General features: G+C 34.2%; 4 protein-coding genes across 8 annotated transcripts in view; 1 reads left to right on the top strand and 3 right to left on the bottom strand.

The window, feature by feature from the left end:
• LOC122565929 (failed axon connections) overlaps positions 1–12,912 on the top strand; it is a 51,523-nt gene extending 38,611 nt beyond the window's left edge. Inside the window, exons 2-4 of one of the 2 annotated variants that reach the window (XM_043722474.1) lie at positions 8,579–8,917; positions 9,330–9,488; positions 10,014–12,912. In XM_043722474.1, the coding sequence (XP_043578409.1) occupies positions 8,579–8,917; positions 9,330–9,488; positions 10,014–10,370 (855 nt within the window). In that variant the 3' untranslated portion in view covers positions 10,371–12,912. The remainder of the gene's footprint in view (positions 1–8,578; positions 8,918–9,329; positions 9,489–10,013) is intronic. The other variant, XM_043722475.1, reaches the window with a different exon arrangement.
• Positions 12,913–13,484: 572 nt separating this feature from the next.
• On the bottom strand, positions 13,485–19,206 carry LOC122565932. Of its 2 annotated transcripts, XM_043722478.1 has the most exons (7): positions 18,749–19,059; positions 18,534–18,612; positions 17,033–17,264; positions 16,284–16,445; positions 15,973–16,180; positions 15,707–15,902; positions 13,485–15,269 (listed from the first exon to the last, which is right to left on the bottom strand). In XM_043722478.1, exons 2-7 carry the CDS (start codon positions 18,557–18,559, stop codon positions 15,077–15,079), a joined length of 1,017 nt encoding a protein of 338 aa, XP_043578413.1. In that variant the 5' UTR covers positions 18,560–18,612; positions 18,749–19,059; the 3' UTR covers positions 13,485–15,076. The 2 variants fall into 2 exon arrangements, with proteins under 2 accessions (XP_043578413.1, XP_043578414.1); XM_043722479.1 differs by lacking the exons at positions 18,534–18,612; positions 18,749–19,059 and adding an exon at positions 19,070–19,206.
• A 769-nt stretch (positions 19,207–19,975) lies between these two features.
• Positions 19,976–21,575, bottom strand: LOC122566237 (protein transport protein Sec61 subunit beta). Its single transcript, XM_043723201.1, has 3 exons — positions 21,314–21,575; positions 21,029–21,225; positions 19,976–20,501 (listed from the first exon to the last, which is right to left on the bottom strand). Exons 1-3 carry the CDS (start codon positions 21,314–21,316, stop codon positions 20,414–20,416), a joined length of 288 nt encoding a protein of 95 aa, XP_043579136.1. The 5' UTR covers positions 21,317–21,575; the 3' UTR covers positions 19,976–20,413.
• A 26-nt stretch (positions 21,576–21,601) lies between these two features.
• LOC122566236 (tax1-binding protein 3 homolog) lies at positions 21,602–24,697 on the bottom strand. 3 transcript variants are annotated; one of them, XM_043723199.1, is made up of 4 exons: positions 24,335–24,697; positions 23,951–24,079; positions 23,780–23,865; positions 21,602–21,736 (listed from the first exon to the last, which is right to left on the bottom strand). In XM_043723199.1, exons 1-4 carry the CDS (start codon positions 24,389–24,391, stop codon positions 21,730–21,732), a joined length of 279 nt encoding a protein of 92 aa, XP_043579134.1. In that variant the 5' UTR covers positions 24,392–24,697; the 3' UTR covers positions 21,602–21,729. The 3 variants fall into 3 exon arrangements, with proteins under 3 accessions (XP_043579134.1, XP_043579135.1, XP_043579132.1); XM_043723200.1 differs by having other exon boundaries at positions 21,733–21,757; positions 24,335–24,696; XM_043723197.1 differs by lacking the exon at positions 21,602–21,736 and having other exon boundaries at positions 22,083–23,865; positions 24,335–24,694.
• Between the last annotated feature and the right edge of the window lie 370 nt (positions 24,698–25,067).

The raw sequence follows: 25,067 nt of genomic DNA, 5'->3' as shown, positions 1-25,067 counted from the left end.
CCTCTGCAGCATCATCGTGATGGAGAGTCAGTTAATAATCGGCTAGAACCCCGCGACGCATCGTGAGCGATCATCGCCCGAACCGACGCCGGGCGTCCACCGGAGTCGAACTGTTAACCGCGAATCACGAACCGATAGTTGTAACCACGAGTTGTACGCCAAGTGTACGCATTGAATAAATATCTCTGTTGTTAAACATATTCCTTCAGTACCTATCACGACCTGTACACCTCATACATATGTATACAAAAGTTATTTCTAGCTTACAAACTTGCTTGGATACATTTCAATCAGAAAATCAAATCAAGAGAAAACATAAAATAAATCAATAAAACGTCTGTCCAAAGACAAGTCCAATGTTTGCAACTTCAATAATTGAAACGATTATAATCGACTATAATGTCGTACATCTGTTGTACTGTATCTCTTGTGCTAGTCAGACAATGTAGAGCGTCAGATACAGTTCTGCAAGCACGTATGGTGCACGCTGTCCGTTAAAATTTAATTGTATGATTATGGATCGGAATTTCGTGGCAGGGGGCAGACAACGAGCAGAAGATTAGGCGTTATGCAGCTACTGCAATCTTCTTCCGAGTAATTTCTTCTCATAGGCTTTTCAGATTCGTCGTAAGTGATGCAGACTGCTGCATCCCACATTGGACCACGCATTACGTAGGATTTCCTTCTGCCATTCCATCAGTTGCCACGGATAGTAATTGGCACGTAAGTGCAGCCTCGAGATTCACGAGGTTCTCCTTCATTCACAATCTACCTATGAAATTCTACCGGGGAAACGAGGATTTCTAATTTATGGAAAACGATACATTTTGCATTACCTTTCAAGTAGGTCATCGTGTGAATTATAAAATGGTTCGATGGAGAGGAATTTAGATGAGTAACGCGGAGCGAATTAAACGATGAAAAAACGAGGAGAAAAGAGAATTATTTTATACCAAGTCTTCTTCGATTTATCTCGCTCATTGTTAGATATATGCTTTCTGCATAGTTTCAAAGTTCTCCCGTTTAATACTTTATATCTCGGTCGTTTTATATGTACTGAAGTACCGTTTTAAGGTAATGGAGAGCTGAAATTGTATTGAAATTGACTTGGTTTTTTATTAAAATTATTAAAATTATTAATCCGCCTTTTAGTATTTCATCCCTGTTTTATCGTATACACAATCATTCTGTGAATCTTATTTCTAAATTTTCCACAGATGCATAAACGTTCATACTCTACCCATTATTAGAAATACAAACACTCTGTGAATTTTTGTATTTCTAAATGTTTTCACAAATGCATACACGTTATCCATTATCCTTCTATTCGTCTAAATCTCCCGTAGATATCCGCAAAGAAAATCCATCAGAAAAGACATAAATTCCTCACACTCGCGTCAAGGCGACAAGCTTTTCTTCTCTTGCCTTGCCCTGCACTATATCGGGTTCTGCCTTTTGGAATCCCGCGAAGTTAATCGTCGGTAAAGACCACGAACAGAATATAAGGACCCACTCGTTTTACAGCTTCTGAACATCGCGACAGGGCGCCCATTAGGAATATTTATGGGGTACCACGATTCTGTCACGTCCAGAAAGTCTCTGCTTCTCTTTTATAACCCCTCGATATCTTTCTCTCTTTCTGGCCAACCGGTGGATGTAATCGAGCGATAGGGTCATTTGTTAACGGTTAGATAGGCCGGCCAGCCTGGTGTGTACCAGTTAGAGAATGGGGACCACTTTCAGTCCTCTCCATTACAGTGGTAGGTATATCGGCGGTCTCGAAAGGTCGAAGCGCATCAAAGTGACCGAGCTACGGCCATTTTACGCAACAAATTGCCCATTGTTTCAGGAATACACAAAAAAAAAAAGGTAAAAAGAAAAAAAGGAAAGAAAGAACTTCTTCCTACTTTCTGTATTCTGGGATATTTTCCGCGACAATCGTCAACGAAGAGACCCATTGTCAGATACGCTGCGCAATTTCACGTTTCCGTTTTTCTTGAAGCTATATTTCTTGGAAGAAGTGGATGCTTAACGATGAGAACCGCCCCTTTGGGTTAACTTGGTAGTTTGTTTGGTGGAGTATAGCAATTCTTGTGTATTAACAAGTTATAGTTATAAATCTCGTTTGACTATATTAAGTGTTATTTTTATCGTAAATTTATATATGTAGAGGTTTTTGTTGCCATATAATGTTAAATTTTGTGTATTTGGGTAAGATTAAAAGTGGCGCTAGAAGCTCTATGATGCATATAATCGTTTCTATTGTTCTGAAAAATGGTATTAGTATAGAATTGATAATGTGATACTAGGAATCCTTATAACGCTGTATATTATATTACGTTTCATTAGTCGCCAGTTTCATTAGCAAAAAAGAGATTCTGGTGGATAAGATTACAAGTGCATTATATAAAATTACAATAAGATTGTAGCCATTAATTTAATTTTAAAAGGGAGTGTAAAAAACATGTTACGGAAAAGTAGGACACAATCAGCTATACAAAATGTCTTCTTCGCTCCTCATGTTTTGACACTTTCCTTCTACAAACCTCGTGCGCCACATTTAACGACCTGTAACTATAAACTATCAATAACATATTCTGCTTTACAACTTCCCTTCGCTGTCATTCTCTCAAAGTAGTTCTTCACGTATTACGTGGCTATAAATTACTGCGAGACTCTTTGTAAACTTGGTTGCAACGGTGCTCATGCATGAATTACACCCTGTGCACCTATTCCCTCGTGAGTCATATACGTGACTCATCACTGTACATCAAATAATAATTTCGTGTGTGTGTTTCACGTCCGATTAGAATCGTCCTATCCATCCCCTAATTCAACGAGTCTCGTTAACACGGAGTAAGAAAGAAATTTCATTCAATAAAATCGGCTGACTCATCGGTAACCGTGTCGAACGGATCACCGGCAATTTCATGGATGCCAGTGACAGTTTTCTGTGCCAACATCGGGCACCGACACTCCGCCGTTAAAATGGATTTAGGTTTAGCGGGTTCGGTGTATTAAAGACACTCTTGAGCACGGACGTCGGCTGCCAAGTGGCAGGTTCGTTGGACTTGGCAGTCACGGCTCGCGTTTGCTTTCATTTTCGGCTCGATCGGTTCTTCGCGGTAGCGGCCGACTTTACGACATAGCCTTGTGTAGTGAAACTATTTTCACGTGCCGCGAACCATTCACCTCTCGCTGGTATTTTCATCGAGACGACGTGTTCCAACCATTGATAGCCGTCCGACATTTCTGCACGACGTGTAGGTGTCGGTGAACGCGCGCTTTCCTCTTGCAATTGGCGAACAATAGAAATGTTGTGGACGTATTTATGTTCCCTTTGTATGTTCCATACATTACTTTTAATCCTTTTGGAAGCCAATGTATTATTGTCGTGCTGGAAAATACAGTGATATATTAATGTTATGATTTTGGTTATAGTGAAGGATTAAAGTAGTAGAATTGATACATGTAGAAAATGATAGAGATATATAAATTACACTTACTCGTGAGTTAGATGTATCTGTGCCTCATTTGTATGCCTCGTGTCTAGTGGAAGAAATATGGTTATGTTGTGAAACATGTCGCTTTCCTATTTTATATATGGTAAAGAAAGAGCGTGGTATTGGTACAAGTGATAGGTGTAGTTAGCTGATGATGAAGTTGGGTTATTTTGAGATATATTGCGATATAATTAGACGAAGGTTCGACGTTCGATGGGGAGAAGACACGGTAGGGTCATTGATTTGATGTTCACATTTTGCACACATGTAGCACATGTGATGCGTGGCTAATGGATTTTGAGTATGTGAACGATATCGTATAAAATTATGGCCAGAATTTTCTCAGGCATTTTACATATATATTTAGATCTTTATATCATTATCATCTCTATATGAATCTTCTGCGTTTAAGTATTATAGTATTTTATATTATTTTAATGTCTGTAACATTTCCCAATTTCAACTTGGATACATTTTCCCTTCTAAATACAAATCGTTATTTTATTCTTCTACGGTTTCAAGAAATGAAACAGTATGAAAGAACATTCATTATCACATCCCTATAATCATTTTCTATAATCATCCAACTACTACACTTATCAAATTAACCAACTAGAAGTTTTTCTGGCATCTAAAAAGATACAGTAACAATAGTTTATTGCATTTACTTTCATTTTTGGGTATGGGTGGGTATAAGCCGAGTAGAAAGTCAAGAGAGAGAGAGAGAAAGTGGTGGTCCTATTGGTCCTTGGTGTAGGGCTGTGGCTAAAGCTCACTGTTAGCCGGCGCTGGAGCAGCCAGCAACCAGCAGCAGCTAGCAGCAGCATCCCGTACGATCAATACGTAGCGCAAGCTGCGAGCCACGACTACGTGAAAATACAACAACGACTACCATGACCGTCACTGACGAAGACGATGACACGACTACTACGTCCATGACGAGGACTGCCTACGTACGATACCACGACATAACGGCTTGGAGCCTCAGGGAGAGGAGGAGGAAAAGGGAGGAGAACGTTGCCAGGCGACGGAAGCTGCCTACCGCCAGAGTTCATCGTCCTCTGGCATGTTTCTTCTCCCTTCCACCCACCCATTCACCCTCCGTTTATCCTTCTCCTCCCCTTCTCTCCCCGCTCCACTCGACTTTGTCTTGTTCTCGCTCTTTCTCGTTTTTCATGCTCCCTCTATCTCCCTCTCCCTCTCTAACCCCACGCATGCCCCCCTCCTTGACGCTTCGCTGTTGTACCACTCCCTGATTCCCTCTCTGGCTTCTCTTTTACATTCTCGTTCCTTCTCATCTCATCTTTTTCTCTTTCAATCTGTTTCTTCCTCCTCCTATGTAGAGTACTCTAGCCCTTTTTCTTCAGGTTTCGTATTTTCCACATCGTCCCACAATGTTCGGTCAATGTTTTTCCCTAGTCCGATTTTTCCTAGACTGTTTTCTGCAGCTTTATCGAAGAGTCTATTTCTCTCGGGGGCTCTTCTCATCTGAAGAAAATTACTTTGCTAGGTTATCTCTCTTTCGCTTAGGACTCTCGCCTTCCTTCCTTTTTCCTCTTGTACTCGTCTTACCTCCGCGCATTTATTTTTCCCTTTCACGTCGGTTTGTTTTCCCTCTTCAACCCTAGCTCCCCTCGATGTGCAAGCGAACGTACACAGAGAACGCGCATGCGCGCATCGTCTCGTGTTATATACACGCGAGTCGACGGGAATCGCAAACGGAGGGCAGCTGCCCCACGGTAATTTGTACTCCACCGACCTTCCGCCTCTGCTCGACTTTTCATCTCTCGAAATTGATACACGCTTCTACGCGATATTCCACGGCGTCGGTTCGCTCTCTTTTTCCCGGTTATTATGCGCTTTTGAATGCGCGCGGACGTTTTTTAACGATCGTCGCCGGGCCACACTGGTGTACCACGATCACCGCGCCATCTGCGAAACCGTGGACCCGCGAATTAATCAGTACCGACCGCCTGCATTGATTTTACGCCAGAGGATATTTAATTCTGCCACGGCATATCGGATTTTCATGCTTTCTGCTCAAGTCGTTGTCCTTCCGTTCGAGTACGGCTTCAGCGCTCAACTCGCGACCATTTTTTTCCTCCATTTTCTCTCGTCGCGCGGTGTGTTCGAAACAAACACAACGCGCGAGTTCAATGTCCAGCCCGGTTGCTCGTTTCCAATAATATTCCAGCGAAAACGAGAGAGTACATATATAGTGTATCTTCTCCATATCCCTTTATCTTTCCGGCTACCGTTGCACATGTGTACCCGGTTTCTTCTTTTTCTGCCCTCCAGTTTAAACTTCTCTTTTTCTCGATTTGTTTTCCCCCCTCGATTGTTTGTTTTTTTCTCCTTTCCCGCTTTGTGTCTCTCTCCCTAGACCGTTTCTCCTGCCTGAAATTCACATTGCTATACATTCTCCGCTGCTCTTCGTTTCCCCCTTGTCCTAACCTCTTTCCCCCCTCACTTCTTTTCTCATCTCCTACTCCCACCCCTTCTTGTACCACCCGTTCGTTACTCACCATTATCACGACGCACTCGTATTGCAAAACAGCAGTTGCACCTCCGTCGTTGCCGTCGTAAACGTCCACGTCGTTTTCATCATCGCTATTATCACTCACACAGGGAAGATGCGCACGGAAGCTGCGCGTACTGCGCTCTTTAGGGCCTGCCCTCAACGCGCCTCCCACCTCTCCTCTCACCATCGAACCGAGAGATCTTCCTATTCGACTTACTTTCGTTTATTTCCGATGATGGTGCAGCTGCACGCGGCAATCGCTGATTGCTGACGATGATGAGCTCTTTCCGAAGAGGTATTCCCACGTATATATATCGCGACGTTGTTCCCCTTTTCGTGGGACCGGACTCGATGCTCCGGTCTCTTCGTACATTATTGTACGGTTAATTCAGGTGATTTCTATAGACACGAGCGCGCACCGTTTGTTTCGCTCGTCGATTCGTAATTGACATTTTTCCTTAGCACTTTTCTTTGTCCTCGTGTTTCAGTATCCTTTGTTCTTTATGGATTTGGCTGACGATTCGATAACGGCGCCATATTGATTTTTTAGGGAATTGTTGTGAACTAAATTGTAGATGCATACACAATTAAAAACAGAAATAAGTTAGCAGGTAGTAGAAATAGATATTAATGAAGTTTCGTTAAATACGGCTTCTTTTTTACACAGAAATGTAAATTTTAATTTCAATTATGTAAGAAATAATTTATATACTGTGAGTATATAAGGTAATTAAAACTTAAGTATATAACACTACTACCAATTCGATTAAACTTTATTGATACCTATGTACTGCTACTACCTGTCCTTATTTTTGTTCCCAACTATATGATACATGATATCTATTGACATAGATATATAAACATCCAATGTGGTCCACATAAACAGGTGAAAAGGAGAACAGGGTTAAAATGGAATAGGTTGGAATGTTCTTTATATTAAAACTAGTAATTTTGACGAAGGAGGGATGGAAATACGAATAGAATGTATAATTTGTGAGAACATTAAAATGAGGAGTTATATTCGCTGCACTCGGAAGAATTTTTAATATTCTACTATTACTATATTCACTGAATCTCCAAAAATGTATAATAACGTTGCATACACATGCTGTGTCATTTATCATTTTGTACCAATTTGCTTAAAGAAAGTCGTAAATCGAGAGATTCTAGGTCACCGTTCATTCACAATAAAATGTGCTAACAGATGGCCAGCAAATAGCTAGAAAGTTTCTTATGTACTGAGGTGAAATCTCAAGTAATATAAATGTTATTATTCCCATTGACAGTGTTTTAAATCTTACCCATTGTAAACGGAGATTGAAGAAAGTGGATCACATCCGTATTAATTTTCATATCCTTGCATATCAATGTCATATCAGAATGATTAACTCACTGGAATTTTATTTTTTATTTGTAGAAACATTAATATAGATTTATTACTCTTCTTGAGTAGCTTATTTATCTATCGTCCTTCATCGAAATCGTTCTCTATTTTGAAACTATATATGCATTGAAATCATTTGCAGACCTATTGCTGTATAATATAGTATAGTGTATAATACACCACAATACTGTTTTGCAATATGATCCCACCTGTAAAGGAACACCAGAGATATCTTATTGACTGATGTGGGATGAGGATGTGTACTCTTGTGTGTGGCGCTGACGCGTATAAATGTAGCGTGTTTTGCTACAGGTGCAACTGTTTGTATATTTATTTCAATGCACCAATTAAATACTTTTGAACTTAGTCGTACATCTGTTTATTTAGAAATCCATATTGATGAAGAAAAATATGTTTTATTTATGTTGAAGTAGAATGGAATAAAAGATGGAGTAGTATAAAAATCTTTATTCGTATCAGGATTCGAACTCGAACCAACAGCACCAGTAGCGCGCGCCTTAGTCGTGACGCTATTGAAGCCCCTTGGTGTTCCTTTACTTTTTCCGGTTTTTTTCTCCTGTGAATTTACAGTTTGTATCGCAAAGGCTTCCAATCCCACGAGCACACACGCTTTCAAACATTGCGTACGAAATATTCAATATAAAGCATGTTTATCCCGAGAGATATATGTATTTATTACACTATACATTGTGTATAATGTGAAAATTATATTTCTTTTGGATAGATTTTATTATATGCAAAATGACGGATCCACATGAAGAGGGTGTCATTAAAAAACGCGTAACAATACACTAGTGATTTTTTGAGGAAACTGGCGAAATTTCGGAAAGCACCAAATGCTGTTTTCCACCAAAAGCTGTTTCCCAAATTTTGCAAATTAATTTTCAAAAGCACGAAAAATATTTAGGTTAATATCAAATAATACTTAGGTTATTTAGTATTTTCCACTTCGAAATACGGAATTTCAAATTTACAAATCTCCGTATATAAAAAGAAGTTTGTCTTAGCAATTAGAATATTAATAATTATAATAAAGGAAAAAGATTCTAAAATTTTATTTTCTAAGCGAAATTCTTATAGTAATAATATATTAATGATTTCAATAAAAGAAAAGATCCTAAAATTTTATTATTTTCTTTCTGATTTCAGAATGTGGACCATAAGATGAAGTTCCGCTCTAAGAAGGGCGCATTGCCGTTTGTCGAATTGAACGGCGAGGAGATCGCGGATAGTACCATCATACTTCGCGACTTAAGCGCGAAATTCGACAAGGATTTGGACGCCGTCCTTACGGCTGAGCAACGAAGCGTTTCTCACGCTATGATATCGATGATCGAAAACCACCTGGTATGGGTTGTCATGTGTTGGCGTATCAAGAATCTCGATCAGGTTTTGAAGGGTTACAAGGTGAACCTTCAGCACGCGCTCGGTACTCGCATCCCTAATGGTATCCTCAACTTTTTCTTCAAGCTTACATTCGGGCGTAAGGTAATTTTCTATTCTAAATCCCGTTGTTATATCTAAAAAATTTCTTATATTTTGAATATTCAATCTAGATTATAACTAGATGTATCACTAAGTTAAGAAAAATTTTCTAAACATTAATTATCTATTGTAATAATTAACTCAGATGTACCCAATATCCCTCGAAGAGAATAATTAAAAAGTAATTTTATCATGTTCTACTTAAACTTTATGGTGCTATTTATGGCAATCAATCCTTTTTGCAAAGATGACCCTCTTTAAGAAAATTTCATTTAATAATATGAACATTTTTTAATTAATATATAAGGGAGGGAATAATATTTCAAAATGTTTTATGAGATGGATTGGGCATATTTGAGTTAATAAAATATGATTACGTCTATATGAAATGTAATATTTTAAATATTTGAATCAGTACAATGAGTACTTGTTCCAGGGTGCGAAAAAAGTGAAGGCGCAGGGTATGGGTGTGCATACTCCAGAAGAGATATCCCAATTCGGTTGCGCCGATCTCAAAGTTCTCTCCGACATGCTTGCAGACAAGCCCTTCTTCTTTGGAGATGAGCCGACTACGGTAAATTTTTATTCACTTTCTTAGCAAATATATTTGAAGACTACTGAGGAAAAGCACGATAAGTCACATTTTCTATTTGCTATAGGACAGCAATTTCCAAATTCAATGCATTTTCAAGTAATATTGTATTATTGAAATTGCTCTTTGGGACTAAATAAACATACATTTCTACCTTAATTTAAAAGATATAAGATATTAAAAGCGATGAAAGCTTGTTATAACATTAAAATAAAATATTTTAATTTCTTCCAATATGTTAATATTATAACAAACTTTCAAACTTCTGATATTTTACATTATATTTTTTAAATTATGGAGAAAGTAAAATAAATAAAAATTTTGGATTAATTGAGAAACAATATTTTAACATCTTTCAATATTTTATTAAAATGTGTTAAAATATTCCCTTTTAGTCATACAGTAACACTAAAATTATAAATTCAACAAAAATGTACTTATCATGTTTTCTCATGTAATCTTCATTCATATTTAATCTTTGCTAAAATACTTCTATATTTGAAACAGTTGGACGTGGTAGCATTCGCCCACCTTGCCCAAATCCTCTATATCGACAAAGACACACCGTACAGTCTCCGAGATTACATGCAGGAGAATTGTCCGAACTTGGTTGGTCACTGTTCGCGAATGAAGGAGAGATGCTTCCCGGATTGGGATGAAATCTGCTCCACCCTTGACATGAACACGCACCTACCGAAGCCAGAAAAGCAAGAGGAGAAGGAAGGCAAGGAGGACGCGAAGGAGTCGAAGGAATCAAAGGAGGAGAAAGAAGGTGACAAAGAAAAGGCGGATAAGGAAGAAAAAGAGCTGGAGAAGGACAAGGAAGTTGACGAGAACAAAGAAAAGGAAAAAGAAGGAAAATAAGCTGTCTCGAGTGGACATGCAAACAAATAAATCGTTCAAAAAAAAGGGGAAGGAAAAAGAAGATTTGAAACTGAAGAAAATTGAGGGTGTGATCTGGTGAGATATAGAGAAGGGGGGAGGGGGTTGAAAAAGAAAGAAGTGTGGAAGAAAGAATGAGCGTGTGTGTGTGTGTGTGTGTGTATAAATGAGCGCGTGCGCGCAAGTACGAATGCGTTTCGTGTGGAATGTTCGACAGAAAGGAATAGAAAGAGAGAGAGAGAGAGAGAGAGAGAGAGAGAGAATATGTGTGCGTGAGAAAAAGAAAGAATGGGTATATAGAGAGGATGATGATAAGGAGGAGGGGTAAGAATGTGCGTGAAAGATAGAACGACAGAAATTCGATGAGTGCAAGAAAAAAGAGGGTAGTAGGGGGGTTTCAGGTTTAGAGCTCTCTACTTATACGTATAGATATTAAAAATAGACTCATAATGTTAAATACTTCGTTTATACGTTCGTAACACGTTACGCCATTTCTCATCGACACCCCAGCACACCCAGTATCGAACAACAAACTTTATTATTATATTCGACCCAGGGCCCTTTTTCCCCCCGCGAAAGATAATACATACAATGAAAGGTGGATTAAAAAAGAAGAGTGGAAGGAGTAATAACAGAAACGGGGCTATCTTATAAGTCATTAGAATATCGTAGGTTTGCAATATATCAAATGCAATAGCCTGATACATTCAGGTGTGTGAGAGATCTTCTTCGCTGGACAGTGGCCAAAATGAAATGCATCGTACTCGTCGTGCGGATAGACACGATGTGTATTGTATACGATGCAGTTTAATGCGAAGGAGCAAGATCGTTTATGGTTGCGATACAGGACGATAGATAGCGCCCCTGACACTGATTCAGGGAGAAGGCGTCTTGTGGTCGCTTCTTATACCATTGGCTCTTACTGTGCAAAATGAGTTACGTACCTAGCGTTCCAGCAACGTACCGTATATCACATTATGATCTTCGTTCACATATGTACATGTCCGTAATTTTAGAATTGCTATTTAATATGCGATGATTTTAATATTTTGCATTTTTTAACCGTTCTTTCGACACAATCGGACCCCATTCGAATAATCATCATTCAAAACGTAATATATCATAGATTCCTTTTTGATACATTTGAATACTCGAATGACCTCTCAGAAATCGTTTTTCATGCAACGATAATCAGAGATCGAATTGTCAGGTGCATCAGAAAAAGAACAATGACTGTTTTTCATATTGTCTTGAATTTGCATCGTGATCTTTATTTTTTTATACGACTCTCACCTTGAGTAAACTCATTTACGTATGTGTGTGCGTCGAGTTGTGACATTTTTTACGATTTATTAACGTCTCTTCGACGAACGAAGGATCATTTGCGATTGCGGATCGACGGTAAATGATAATATTTACGATGATTTGTATATTATTAGAGATATTTATATTGCGTGCACGCGGATGCAATCCAATTGATGGCGCCGCTGGAAGCGGAAACGGCGCCGTCGCCGCGCTCTGAAATCGTTTCAGGCGCTTTGTTTCTTCTTTTTCTTTCATCGAGACAAGAAGAAAAAATATAAATGAAACAGAGAGACAAAAGGAAACTATGAAAGAGGCATCAGACAAATATCGATTCCCTCTATCTGTGTTTCCTTTCGATATTCGAAAACGAAATAAAAATTTTTAAAAATAAAAGAAAAAGAAAAACGAATGAAACGCTGTGCTGCCCCCGTGTGTTAGTTGAACTTTATTAGATGACTTTTTTCTTCGAATGTGTGAGAAAAATTTTACATAACGAAGTAAAAGAAGAAGAAAAAAAAATACAAAAAAGTGTCTTTCACGCATCGAAATGAAGGGAAAAAAACAATTTACACACAGAGAATACACCAAACACATAACACTCACATAAACACACACGTACAGACATTTTGATGTATAATGTTATATCGAACGGGAATTGAATGTTTTTTGTACGAGGCCCGCTTTTTAATAAGCGTTGGTCAGAAAAATAATTCCACGAGGACACGAGTTTAATATAATTAATATTTAAGTAGCTTACTATAATTAAACGACGATTACGATTACATAAAGAACAAAAGGAAAAAAATAAGTAAACAATTAGTGTGTGGAAGCTGTTTATACCTTAGGAACAACGCATACGTTTACACCCGTGGTTACATTATTATTATTATTAATTATTATGGATTATTACGAGTACGAGTAAAATAATAAGATAATGAAAAATTAAACGAAGAGGAAAGGAAAGAAAGAAATGAAAAGGAGACAGCAAGTAATAAGAAAACACTTGGACAAGACCATAAACGTTGTAAGCACAGTAGGTAGGCACACATCCAGTACAGTAAGATTATTATAAGAGGAATAATAATAATAATTATAATATGACTGCTCGTTTTATGCTCGGCGCTATACATTTCATTGTCATTATTATATCACCATTTATTAACGAAATACATACGAACAAATAAAATGTGTTTATAAATATAATGTCATCTTTACGAAATTTTCATCGATCTTTATTGAACTGACCTGATATGATGAACGTTATTTTTTACAAGTAACAGAAAAAAGAAGAATCAACGTTTTATTTTATATTGCTTGTATTTTGCGATACATATTTTCTCCTTGTTCATTTTTAAAGGTAGCACGTATACACTGCATGCAAATTTAGGTTAGACGATATACGTAATTTAGTTTTCGTTTTTAAGAGAAATCTTCATTTTTTAATCCCCCCTTTTTAATTATGTTATAATTATAACGAATATGTACATACGTCGTGTATAAGCTGTACGATCAATAATTTTTTTCACACAAACCTTGATATAAGTTTTATATTGATATACATATATACATAAATGAAATTAAAGTATAATTAGAAACAAGTAGAACAATATGTGCATTATATTATAAATAATCAATAAGAACAAAATTGTCGATGTCGAGTTAGAGATTTAATAAAACACAATAAAAAAATATATTCACAATGGTCGATATTAATGTTTATTTTAGTTTATTTTCAAAAGTGCCATAAGACGAAGATGATAAAACCGAAGAAGCATTTAAATAGAATAAAAGTATGATTAGACCAATTCTTGTTTATTATCTAAAATCTGAAGATTTACATAACAACGAACGATTGAAACGATTCTGTAAGATAGTTTACAATAGAATACTTTTAATTTGGCGCAATTTTCAACTGTAGCTGTATTCTTTTTAAATTTGTTTGTACCAAATTGTTTGAGTTAATGAGACATATAACTCTTTCATTTTTATCATACAAGTTTGAGAAAATTTTATTGTTGATTGCTTTTAAAAGAATACAGCTTAATAATACTTTTTATTAATTAAAGCTTTATTTTACGACCTTCTACTCGGCACCAAGATATGTATAATATTGCTATAATTTAACGCTACGATTAACCTGTATACAATTATCCAGTGGCACGCAGATAGCTTTTTATTTTCCGAATCTTTTAGATTTGATTATGGTTACACATTAATTTTTATTTTCTGTTTAACTTTTCCTAAAACTTCTTTTAATCGACTTTTTTTTCAACAATGCTTAGTTTATAAAGATTAATAATAGGTTTGTAAAAACAATAATCAACTCAGAAATTAACTTTAGAAACTAAAAACACAAACTTTTAGATGTTAACTCTCCTTTTATTACATTAAAATATTTTTATCAATCGTATAACTTGATAGTAAGTTATTTTCTGAAAGTCAGAAAATTCTCTAGATATGTAAAAATAGACGCAAGCAACTAATATTGCTATACATGTGGTCCCTACTGATTCAAAAATATTATAATCATATTTTAAGAATTGTTGTTAGAATATAACCAATGTTTTACTTTCTAAAGAAATAATTTCTGTCTATATAAAACTAATATTTAAAGAAATTAATATACATATTCGTAATGTTTGAAATAAATTACTGTCAAATATCTCATAAAACAAAAGGAAGTTCAGCAGAAACTACATAGCTTCAAATCTCTACAGTTTATCGCACATTTATTTTTATATTTTGATAGATATAATTAATTTTCAAGATTATATATATTAATCTAAATATCATTATGGACTCGATCTAGAGTACCATGTTCGAGGTAGTGTAATTAAGATCTTAATGTTGGTTTAATATTTAATAGTTCTTTAATATCTCTTAATATCGTCTTTTCTAGGATTTTTAACTCTCTAAACTTTCGAAGATGTCAAATCAATCAGATTTACAATTAAATTTAGAAAATAATTTTTTCAATTCATTTAACAGGATATATAGCAAAATATTGTAATACACATTAATTCCATGATCGCATAATTCCATTTTACCCTTATTCTCTTATCTAACAATATTTTCTGCGTTTTTGAACTCATATCACAAGAAACATTAATATTTGCAATTCGCATACTCTAAAAAGTGCCATTGCAACATATTAACATCATAAAAAATATGATAGGTACTTGTCCAGTTCGTCTCAAACTCTACTATTGAAGGTTTCTCATATGCAATATCTTAACCATTACTCTCAAGCGAGTGAAACAATTTGAAAGAACTGTACGAACTGTAAAATGCAAAGAATCATGACAGCCTCCTCAAAAGGCTGTGCTAGCCGTGGACGACTGCACGCCGGACTTTGAATTTGGTCGTCCGGCGTGTGACTATAGCTACGTGGACGCAGCTAGACTTATCGATGTCGATTCAGTGACGGCTGATCGTGGTTTCACGTCCAACGAATCATAAAGCGGAAACTCACAACAGAAGAGGCATTTCAGGAAGTACGGCACCTCGACGTAGAAGGATGGTGGCATTGGAATTAATGGCGATGTGGATTGCTTGTAATAGCGATACTCGGCGTTACTGAAAGATGATAGAATATTTTTCTCGACAAATCTTTCTTATTATTACATACCACATCTTATAAAAGATTTATATAAGACTTAACCCACTGTCTTAAGATTTTTCCAGTATTTACTTTAACCCTCAAACAGTATTGTTGGGTTAATTATGATAATTGTTACAATAATTATTTAGTTTACGTCTCTTAATATCACAACCAGATAAAAAATCAGTTTTGGTAACATAGAAATGATTATTGAATTTGAGAATTATCATATTCTTTCCCCTGTGATATACAGTTTAAAGAATTGAAGGTAGACATTGAAATATACAATCTACCTTTGTTTAATCATAGCAATAATCTATACCACGATTATGACACGATATTATAAGACAAGGAATTAGTAAAGATTGAAGATTTGGTAAAGTGATATATGAGTTGTAAATCGGGAACTTACTCGCGATACCTCTCATCAGAAGCTCTTTCCAATAGAGGCATACCAGACAAAAATAGGATAATAATTGTAGTGAAGATTGGGGAAGCTATAGCGATCCATTCAAAGCCTTCAATCACGTTTAACGATATCGTGAAAATACCCCACCATACCACTATTTCCCCGAAATAGTTTGGATGTCTGGAGAGTCGCCATAATCCTGCAATTAAATATAAAGTAAACAGCAGACTTTGAATAATACTTTAAAAAGTTTAGTATAGAAAATATACCATCATTGCACCACTTTCCATTATTTATTGGATCTTGTTTGAAAGAGAATTTCTGTAAATCGGCATATGTTTCGGCTAATAAACCGGTCACAAAGAGCCCTGTACCAGTGCTATCTAATGTTGTCATAGTCTTAGGAGCTGGTGGTATTTTATGCCGCGGTGAATTGATGATAATCACTGGTAAACTTACTATATAAACCCATATAGCCTAAAAATAAATTTTAATTAGTTATATATATACATTTATTGTGTTCTAAACAAATATTTGATTTCGACTAAACTGTGCGACTAATCTTAAAATTGTTTGTCACCTGAAATGTCCAAAATACAGCGAAGCGAATCACGTTACTGCGGCGATCTTCAAACCTCTTGTCACGACCAATTTTAATAATTCGATATAACAGATATCCAGAAAGACGAATACCCCATAAGCAAACGAATATGGTGACCATAAGCTGCCTGCTGTCATAAGGCTACGATACAATTGTTTATACAAATATAAATTAATAATTTACAAATTATTTATAAGATAATAAATCAACAATTTTAGAAGTTTTACCTATTGATACATCTAACATACATTTTATATGTATGATACGTACTATAGAAAGCAATTTTCTTTTTAATCTCTAATCTCTCTATAGAGAAAGATTTAATGTTAAATATTATATTTTTTATAATAATCTTAAATTATTTGCAGTTATAATTTAATAATTTACAATTATAGATAATGTAAGTTTCTGATGAATCTACTGAAGTGGATTATATTAATCTATTACAATATAATATAAAATTACTATAAGATACCTTCCCAAAATACCTTATAGTAAATTTCATAAAGATACGTTAATAGTTCCTCGAATCTGAGAGGAAGTGTTCGAATTACCTCTTAATGGCGGCCATAGATCTCTTTCGAAAACAAACGGTCGTGTAAAAATAAACTGTGGCGGTTAAATCAAACGTTCAAATGTATCTTTCCGCGCATTTTCGATTAAATGATTTTGGCCTGTTGTTCATTTACACGAGCACGAGCATGGAAGCGGTTTTATAATTAGAATACCTTGCCCACTTGGCCGAGAAAAAAAGTGAGAAGGGCGAGGATGATGAAGTTCGTGCCGCCGGCAAAATCCGTTAATTTGTCCAGCTGAAAGGTCGCCGCAATCGTGAAGAAGATGATTTGCATGCCAACGGTGACGATCGCGCTCACCGCGAAGTGGTCCTCGTCTAAAATATCGACCGCCATTGATCCTCGTTGATTGCCCACTCCCGCGCTCGATGAACTATTTTCGAATCTGGAATCGTTAATGAAGATATTACATGTGCGTTCATGTATATGCTTTGTTAGATAGAGATCTAGAATTTTACTGTCTTAATTTCATTACAGAATGGAACTTTTGGTCACCTATCCATAACTTCATATGTAATTACGTAAATAATTTTTTTATGTAATTTTATTTTATGTAATTAGATATTTTATGATATTTCTTTGAAGGTTATATTTTTTATGTATTTAGATATTTGAACTACTTGTTTATAACTTTATGTAATAATTAAATGTCAGAATTATTTGTAACTTTTTATTTTTGTACTTCATAATAGTCCTTTAAAGGTTATGTTTCCTTCTTTAAATTTGTTAAAATTATCTAGTCAGTCTTTCATAATTCCGTAATTATTAATAATGAATATAATCAAATAAAGTAAATTAATAAAATAATTAATAAATAAAAGAAACTTTATTCTTTGTGTTCTTGTAATATCATTTATATATAATAGTTTAGCAATCTGTGTTATTGTAATTGCTTATAATACGATTGATGTAGTAGATTACAAGCGTAATAAGTGTAGTTGGAACAGCAGTGTTATAACTGGTAAGTAGTATAAGCAACGGTCTGATCAGACTTGAGAAGATTGTGTGTTGATACATAACTCACACATCTGACATCTTTATGATTCTATTTTGTTTCTTGTATAAGCAACCTTGATATCTATAAGCAGGCTCATTTATAAATTATATCGGCTCTTGCGTACTGCAATTGCATTATTCAATCAGAATAGTATGTTTCCAAAAACGTAATATAGCTACTTGAAACTGAAAAAAAATCAATAATTTTATTTTATAACTTGAATCACTTAATTTGGAGTCAAATTTCAATAAAATTATTGATAGAAATTTATGTGTGTCAACTTGAGATAAAAATGTGAAAGATTAAAATAAAGGTACAATGTTTAAAAATTAAAAATGTTTAATTCAAAGTTAAAAATACAGATGCTATATATTCCCCTACTAAGCAAACATTAGTTTGGTTAATATATTTCATTGTATAACTTTGATTCCTGCGTCAACATTGTGATCATTTAACTGCCACTGCATCGTAGAGCGTCGCAATGCAGTTCAGTTTGTTCAATATCCTCACAAAAAATGTTCAGAAAGATACCATTCCTTTTACAACATATACTCATAACACTTAAATAATCTCTTTTATCTAATGCAGTAAGATTTCACAAAATATTTTCAGTCATAAAAAAAGTAAAAAAACGAAAATATCATTATTTGTACTTACCGTTCTTTAATTCGAAACTTTTTCATTGTATACTCTCACAATTCTATCTTTAATCAATTATAAGACAAAACGTATCTTCCTAAAAAAAAGAAGAAGAAAAAAGGAAAAGAAAGAAAAGAAAGAAGCTCTGAAATATCAGTTACTTATTCAAAACAGTACGAGTTTCCGGAAGTGCACATTATCACCACTTTCGAGCCAGTATTAAAGATTCCTACCATTCTTCTACTATGAAGATTGAAGAAGCAACTTGTTCGATGTTATCAATGAAAAACAACGCGAAGCACCATTCACGAGCTCGAGTATCGCCAAATATCAAAACTGAAATCGTGTATTGTTATTCGATTAACCATTTTTAAGTTACGCATCAACGTTACGTTGGAGATGAATGCGGATCACACGAGCCACTGTCACCTCGAGAATACCACGGAAATTTCAGCGAAGTCACAATATCTTAGTAGCGCGAATTTTTAGCTAATAAAGAACGTACAGAGTCTGTGCGATGGTATATACATCGGTTAAAGGGATACGACAATTACCTCGACAGAGAGGGACATCATCGTAGTAACTGACAGAACGGGTGGACTTACTTCCACCCGCGGCGACAAGCAGCGGCAGGACTACGAGGGGATTCAATGTCGAGTCGAGTCTAAAATGAGAAACCCATGATCACGTGCTATGAAACGACCGCGAGCGCATCGGCGCTTTTCATCTAGCTCCGTCCTTTTCTCGCTACGCTACGCATCTCTCTTTGTTTGTTACTCTATGGTGTCGACCTATTGGATTTCCCGATTCAGATTGACCATCTGGCATTATGGTTTATTATAATTATTTCCATAATTAATACTTTTCCTCATGATTACTTTACCATTAATGGTTTCATTAGAAAAAGTTTATTTTACTTAAAAGTAGGTAGAATTAAAATATCTTACATTAAAAAGAATTATTAGAATTTGTTATTTAAAATGATTTAGAAAGGGATAAAGATATACTATAAGGTTTTTAATTTATTTCATGTTCTTTAAGATACGTGTATATGATGTTTACTTTTGATGTGTATATACATTTTTTTGTAAGTATAGGTAACGTCTTCATGAAAGATGTCTTTTGCTCTTTTTTCGATAAAATGATACGTGATTGTTTTCCTGCTTTCTGCATAGTTATTTTGTCACAATTGTTCTTTTCTCTTAGAGCGCTGTGATCTGCGCCCATTCAGCATGGAATCAATACGTACACGCGAGCGCGGGTGAGTTTCCAGTTAAGTGGAACATGGCGCATTACGCTTTTCGTTTGTATTGTCATTCATTTGTACTTGCAAAAACAATGGGCATCCTTTAAGAGAGATCTTTTAAAATGCTCGAGTTTGGTATTGAACTTAGGAATTTTTTTTGTAATTATATAAGGATGGATGAAAATAAAAAGGATTAGTAGATTGCTTCTTCAAATCGAATTAAGAATAATTTATTTTAGTATTGTACATTATATTATTATAATAGTAACTTTACAAACAATAACCATATCTTAGATAAGATAACGCTTCTCAATGCGTATCTTCTTATAAATGTTATAAAATTCAGTTTGATGAAGATAAATGATTATAATAAGTGTTTCATGATCGCGCGTTAAATTTTGGTCTTCTTTCGCGATAAAAAAGTATAGAGATCCATGGTGTATGGAAATGTAATAATTTATAACTTGCAGTGGTCTGGTTCTCTTAAATGAATTGGAAAATAATATTAAAAATGTAGCATGTTTTCTTGAATCGTATTGATCTTCCGTTTTTACAATATCCTCAACTTCTTTTTAATTCATTTCAACAGCTGCACTGCACAATTCGTTCCAATTGCTTCATTTTTTTCTTAAGCTAATACCTATTTTAGATCTTAAGATCTAGTATATTTGCCCCAGATGTGAAGCATGAAGACAGATGCAATGAAGAGAAGAGACATAACAAGCACGGGTACTGGTCCTCTGTAAATAGATATTTAGATTATTAGCATTTGACTCAAATATATTAGCTCATGAAACTATTTCAACACCTCTAGAAACATTTTATGTATATATTATAAACAATATTTTGAAATTTCATTAGCACTAGAGCAAAACACGACTATTGTCAATAAATGTAATATTGATAAAATTTGAAATGGATCTGGACATATATAGTACAAGATATTTCTTAGAAATATAAATTTAGCAAAGATTATTATAATATTTCAACAGTCAATAATTTCCTATATTAATAAACTAGAATATTTAGCAAGACCATTTCTAATACTAATTGTGTGTTTAAGGCTACTATTCATGCTTTATATTAATTTTTCACTAACCATATGTTTGCAATATCAGTCTTGTATATTATATATATATTATAATAAACGTCTTGAATATATTTATAAAAAAAATCTACAGTTGGTATCTAAACATTTTCATGGGCAACTATATATATTTCAATTCTATATCTCTATATTTTTTCTCAAGACTTTATGTTTACTTACACTTTGATGCCAGGAGAGTCATCGGTATAAAACCTCCACATGCCATCAGAACCAGCTCCTGTGTTTCTACTCCTGGTTGAAGTAGTTGTCGCAGTTTTCCTTTGTCTAACTGTACCACCACCACCTGTTCTAGGTACTATAGCTTTGCTTGGCGATCGGCCCGCGGCTCCAACTGAAGTAGCACTAGCTGCAGCAGGCTTAAAAAGATAAACAAAATATAACCATAAATTTCTATACAAAAAAATGTCTTCATTTCCTATTTAAAATTCTTACGAAAATACTTACCATTGTTTATTATATTTCCTTGACGCTTGTTCGTCAGTAAGTACCAAATAAGGAAAAGTTTGTTTTATAATTTAAAATTTTGTTTAAACTCACAACGAATTAATATGTGGATTCACTTCACTTTTTTAAGATACGTTTCGTTATCTTATTGTGAACAACATTAAGAGAATATTGGAATAAAGTCACTTGGTAATATCGTATCGTGCAAAGCCAACCTTCTACCAATTAGTTTTAAACGTTTACTGCTAGCATAAAGCACAGTATAAAACGACGTGTCACATGCATACCATCCACGTAGTGAGCTCCAGACACGTCATCATATGGCGTTAAATTCATAGTGATGCGTGAGCGTTGATCTTTATGCCGCGTTTTCATGTGAAGAATCGTGACCAAACATTTTATCAAACTATATATAATTACAGTCTGTGAAGAATATCCAATTATCTTTAAAAGAATTAACAGTTGCATAAATAATTATTTTCAAATGAAATTAGCAAGTTTTGTAGAACTTATTAGATCATAAAATAAATAGAACACAGTACGGCAAATTTAATTGTAAAATATAGCTTGATATTAAAAATTAGCTGCTTTATCAAATTTAAAATAAGATAAAAATAAAACAAAGATATAAAATAATATAATAAACATAACAACAACATAATAAAAGTAAAAAGTTTTGAAATATCACAAAGCGCTAATGATTTAAGTATTTGTAATTTTATAAAATTCCAAATTTCATCGATTTTGTTAAATAAAAAAAACTATAATGTTACATACTTATGATAGTATAGGGCATTTATTTGTTATTTACAGAATATATGATCATTAGTTTGTGTTTCACAGTTTTCTATATTAATTATATTTTTGGTAATAAATAACATATAACTTTTATATAAGTATAGATCGCGCGAATTAATGCATGTAATTTGTCATACTGTGATTCTATACAAAAGATCTTAAGTATTACGTGCATGCATAATGGTCGCACGCATAATAATTTATGTTCTACAATTTTATCCTTTAATCTTTCCCGTGTTTTAGCAGACTAGTTATAAAATTATGACAACATATTACACTATCTCTTACAAAATTTTTCACACCATGATTGTGTGATAGAATCTTGGGATATAAAAGAAAATCGTACATATCGTTACAGGAACTTTCTCCTTTTTGTTTCACTTATTGTACATTTTTAGCCAATGTAAGGTAAAAAATATGAAACTGTGTTGCCGTTGTTTACATGTAAATCTTTACACAAATGCATCCATTATTGATAAAAGTAAAAAGTTTATAAAATACAAAGTTTAATACTTCTATTGGTCTCAAGGTGTACAGTCTCAATGATTCTTCTCTTTGCGCCAATAACAGAAAATATTCTGTAAATGCTTATAAATGCAGTAGTTGCATGTAATATACAATACTTATTTGTGTAAATTAGATATACCTTTTCAACGGTATCAAAACAATGATTATTGTATGATTGTTCAGTCACTGTAGAGTATTTTAAATGCATAAATTCGAAATATTTCATACGAATCTTACAGTAATATATTGATATACTAGCAATACAAAATTTTGTAAAGGTATGTTGCATATCTAAGCTACTGTAACTTCATTATGCTTTGGCATTCTGTTATATATTTTACAATATAGAAATACTTAAAAAATTAAAATGACTTTCTCATCCATATAATTATTTCTTTTGTTAAAAAACCAATCAGGAAATACGCTTCACTTTTTTGTCATTCAAATAAAACTTCTTTTTGTATGTAAATATATACATAGTATTAAGAAATATTCATATGGACCCAGCGCAGCAGTTACTGTTTGGCACAAGAAATATTGTTGCAAATTTTGATATACAATAAACATTATATAGTACGATTTTTACGCAGGCGCATCTAAATCACGTTTTTTAAGCATAATTTTACATGAATGATAGCATCATTAGCCATTATCAGAAAAACATTCCCATACAATCACATTTTTTTCAACAACAATAACGAACCATAACAGGACCTTTATACATATATATCTATTGTTCTAATGCTCTATTTTTATTGCAATTAGAAACGGATATTATGCCTGCAATGTAACCATAACAATCAGTGAGTGTGCATCAATTAACATTATGCCCCTATTATAATTGGAATCGTAAATAATTGTTACAAATATGTTTTAAAAATAGAAATTAAAATACAAAGTATTTAATCATTTTGTGAAAACTAACTCAAAGATATCTTACTACTGGTCATAATCTAATACAATATTTGGCAGACATATAGCTCCAATAAATTGACTTTGTTATTGTATAGAGCGAAATAAATATTCTTCTTAGACCAAATAGATCTCTTATTTGGTATTTAAGTACTTGTCACTCCCTTACGGGCTACTAATAGATTTAATACTGGATGCTTTCTGATATATGATACTGCTTTTTTATGAGTTACCATTGTAAAATCATACCCATTGCACTGTAAAATTTTATCATGCATACGAAGACCGCTCTTTGCTGCTGGTGATCCTTCATGTACTTCAGTTACATATATACCCTAAAATATTGTACAATATCAGTTAATAACATCTGATAATATGGGATGCATTTACAATATCCTATATCATATTAATTTCCATTACATTATCTGTATAACCCTGAGGACTTTTTCTGAAATCTTGATCAATTCCACCTCCAATTTTAAAGCCGCACTTCATCACTTCTTCCCCATTTTCATTAACATCCGTTTCTTTTACCAATATAATTGGTATCTAAAAATAAAATAAAACACATAGTAAAATTTGTTCATAATAGAATATTTTGTTTAATATTACTACATTAATGTCTTTTATTATTATTATTGCATCGTATCAATTTATATTGTATGAAAACAAAAAAAAAATCAGAAAGAATTTAAAAATAAAATTATATATTGTCAAAAATAAAAAAAGAATTAAATTAATCATGAAGTTCAATGCCTAAAAAATACTTGACAATAATCGAACGAGTATCACTTGTATACTTACGCTTAAACATTCCATAGCAGTGCCAGCTTGATGCTGAAAAGCCATTTTCGCGCACATAATGATAAATCTTGTGTCTGATGAGATCAGATTGACAATTGCTTCTGATGATTCAACGTTACCACCAATTGCTCACGCACTATACACACCAATGTACCGATCACACAACTATTCAAAGATGTGTGTATGAAAATGTATTTAGAAAAACGTGTTATTGAGTAGCAGAAAAATTTTGGTTCACTCTGAACGTGAAATCAATCGGACAATGTCGTTAAGCTTGGTACACTTCAGCGTTGTTAAGATCAGTTAAGTTAAGACAATTTCGTTCTCACATTGACAGCCATGCGTACTGTTCAATATAGATAGGAAAATATCGTTTCAATAGAGTATATCGTAGAAAATATCATTGACTAAGTATAGGATAGACTTGACATTCAATGCTTTTTCGTGTTCCATGTTTTAGGAGTCACCTGACTCGCTTATCATTTATGTGTCACATGCGATATTATCGATATATCATGTATCCCACCACCGACGAGGTACAGAATAGATGTGACATTCAATGCTTTTTCGTGCCCCAAGTTTTGGGGGTTATAGACACCTCATGCCATTTTCATATCGCATGCAACGTTATCGATTCAGCATAGTAGAGGTTTGAATTTAAACTAAATTTCCTATGAAATTACAAATAATATATAGAATAAGATATTTTGCCTATGAAGAATTTTTACGATTT

This window comes from Bombus pyrosoma, linkage group LG3 (genome assembly GCF_014825855.1).
Source record: "Bombus pyrosoma isolate SC7728 linkage group LG3, ASM1482585v1, whole genome shotgun sequence".
Taxonomy (NCBI): Eukaryota; Metazoa; Arthropoda; class Insecta; order Hymenoptera; family Apidae; genus Bombus; species Bombus pyrosoma.
This window is presented reverse-complemented; position numbering and strand designations above follow the sequence as displayed.

Bases quoted from the DNA above. Each gene is read 5' to 3' on its own strand.
- LOC122565932 (XM_043722478.1), bottom strand. From the start codon at position 18,559: ATGAAAAAGTTTCGAATTAAAGAACG. The intron at 16,446-17,032 runs GTATTCTAATTA...ATTGTATCGTAG, and splicing joins TTCTCGGCCAAGTGGGCAAG to CCTTATGACAGCAGGCAGCT. The intron at 15,270-15,706 runs GTAAGTTCCCGA...ATCATCTTTCAG, and splicing joins TCTGATGAGAGGTATCGCGA to TAACGCCGAGTATCGCTATT.
- LOC122566237 (XM_043723201.1), bottom strand. The intron at 20,502-21,028 runs GTAAGTAAACAT...ATCTATTTACAG, and splicing joins GACTCTCCTGGCATCAAAGT to AGGACCAGTACCCGTGCTTG.
- LOC122566236 (XM_043723197.1), bottom strand. From the start codon at position 24,391: ATGTGCGCGAAAATGGCTTTTCAGCATCAAGCTGGCACTGCTATGGAA. The intron at 24,080-24,334 runs GTAAGTATACAA...TTTTATTTTTAG, and splicing joins CTGCTATGGAATGTTTAAGC to ATACCAATTATATTGGTAAA. The intron at 23,866-23,950 runs GTAATGGAAATT...ACAATATTTTAG, and splicing joins CTCAGGGTTATACAGATAAT to GGTATATATGTAACTGAAGT.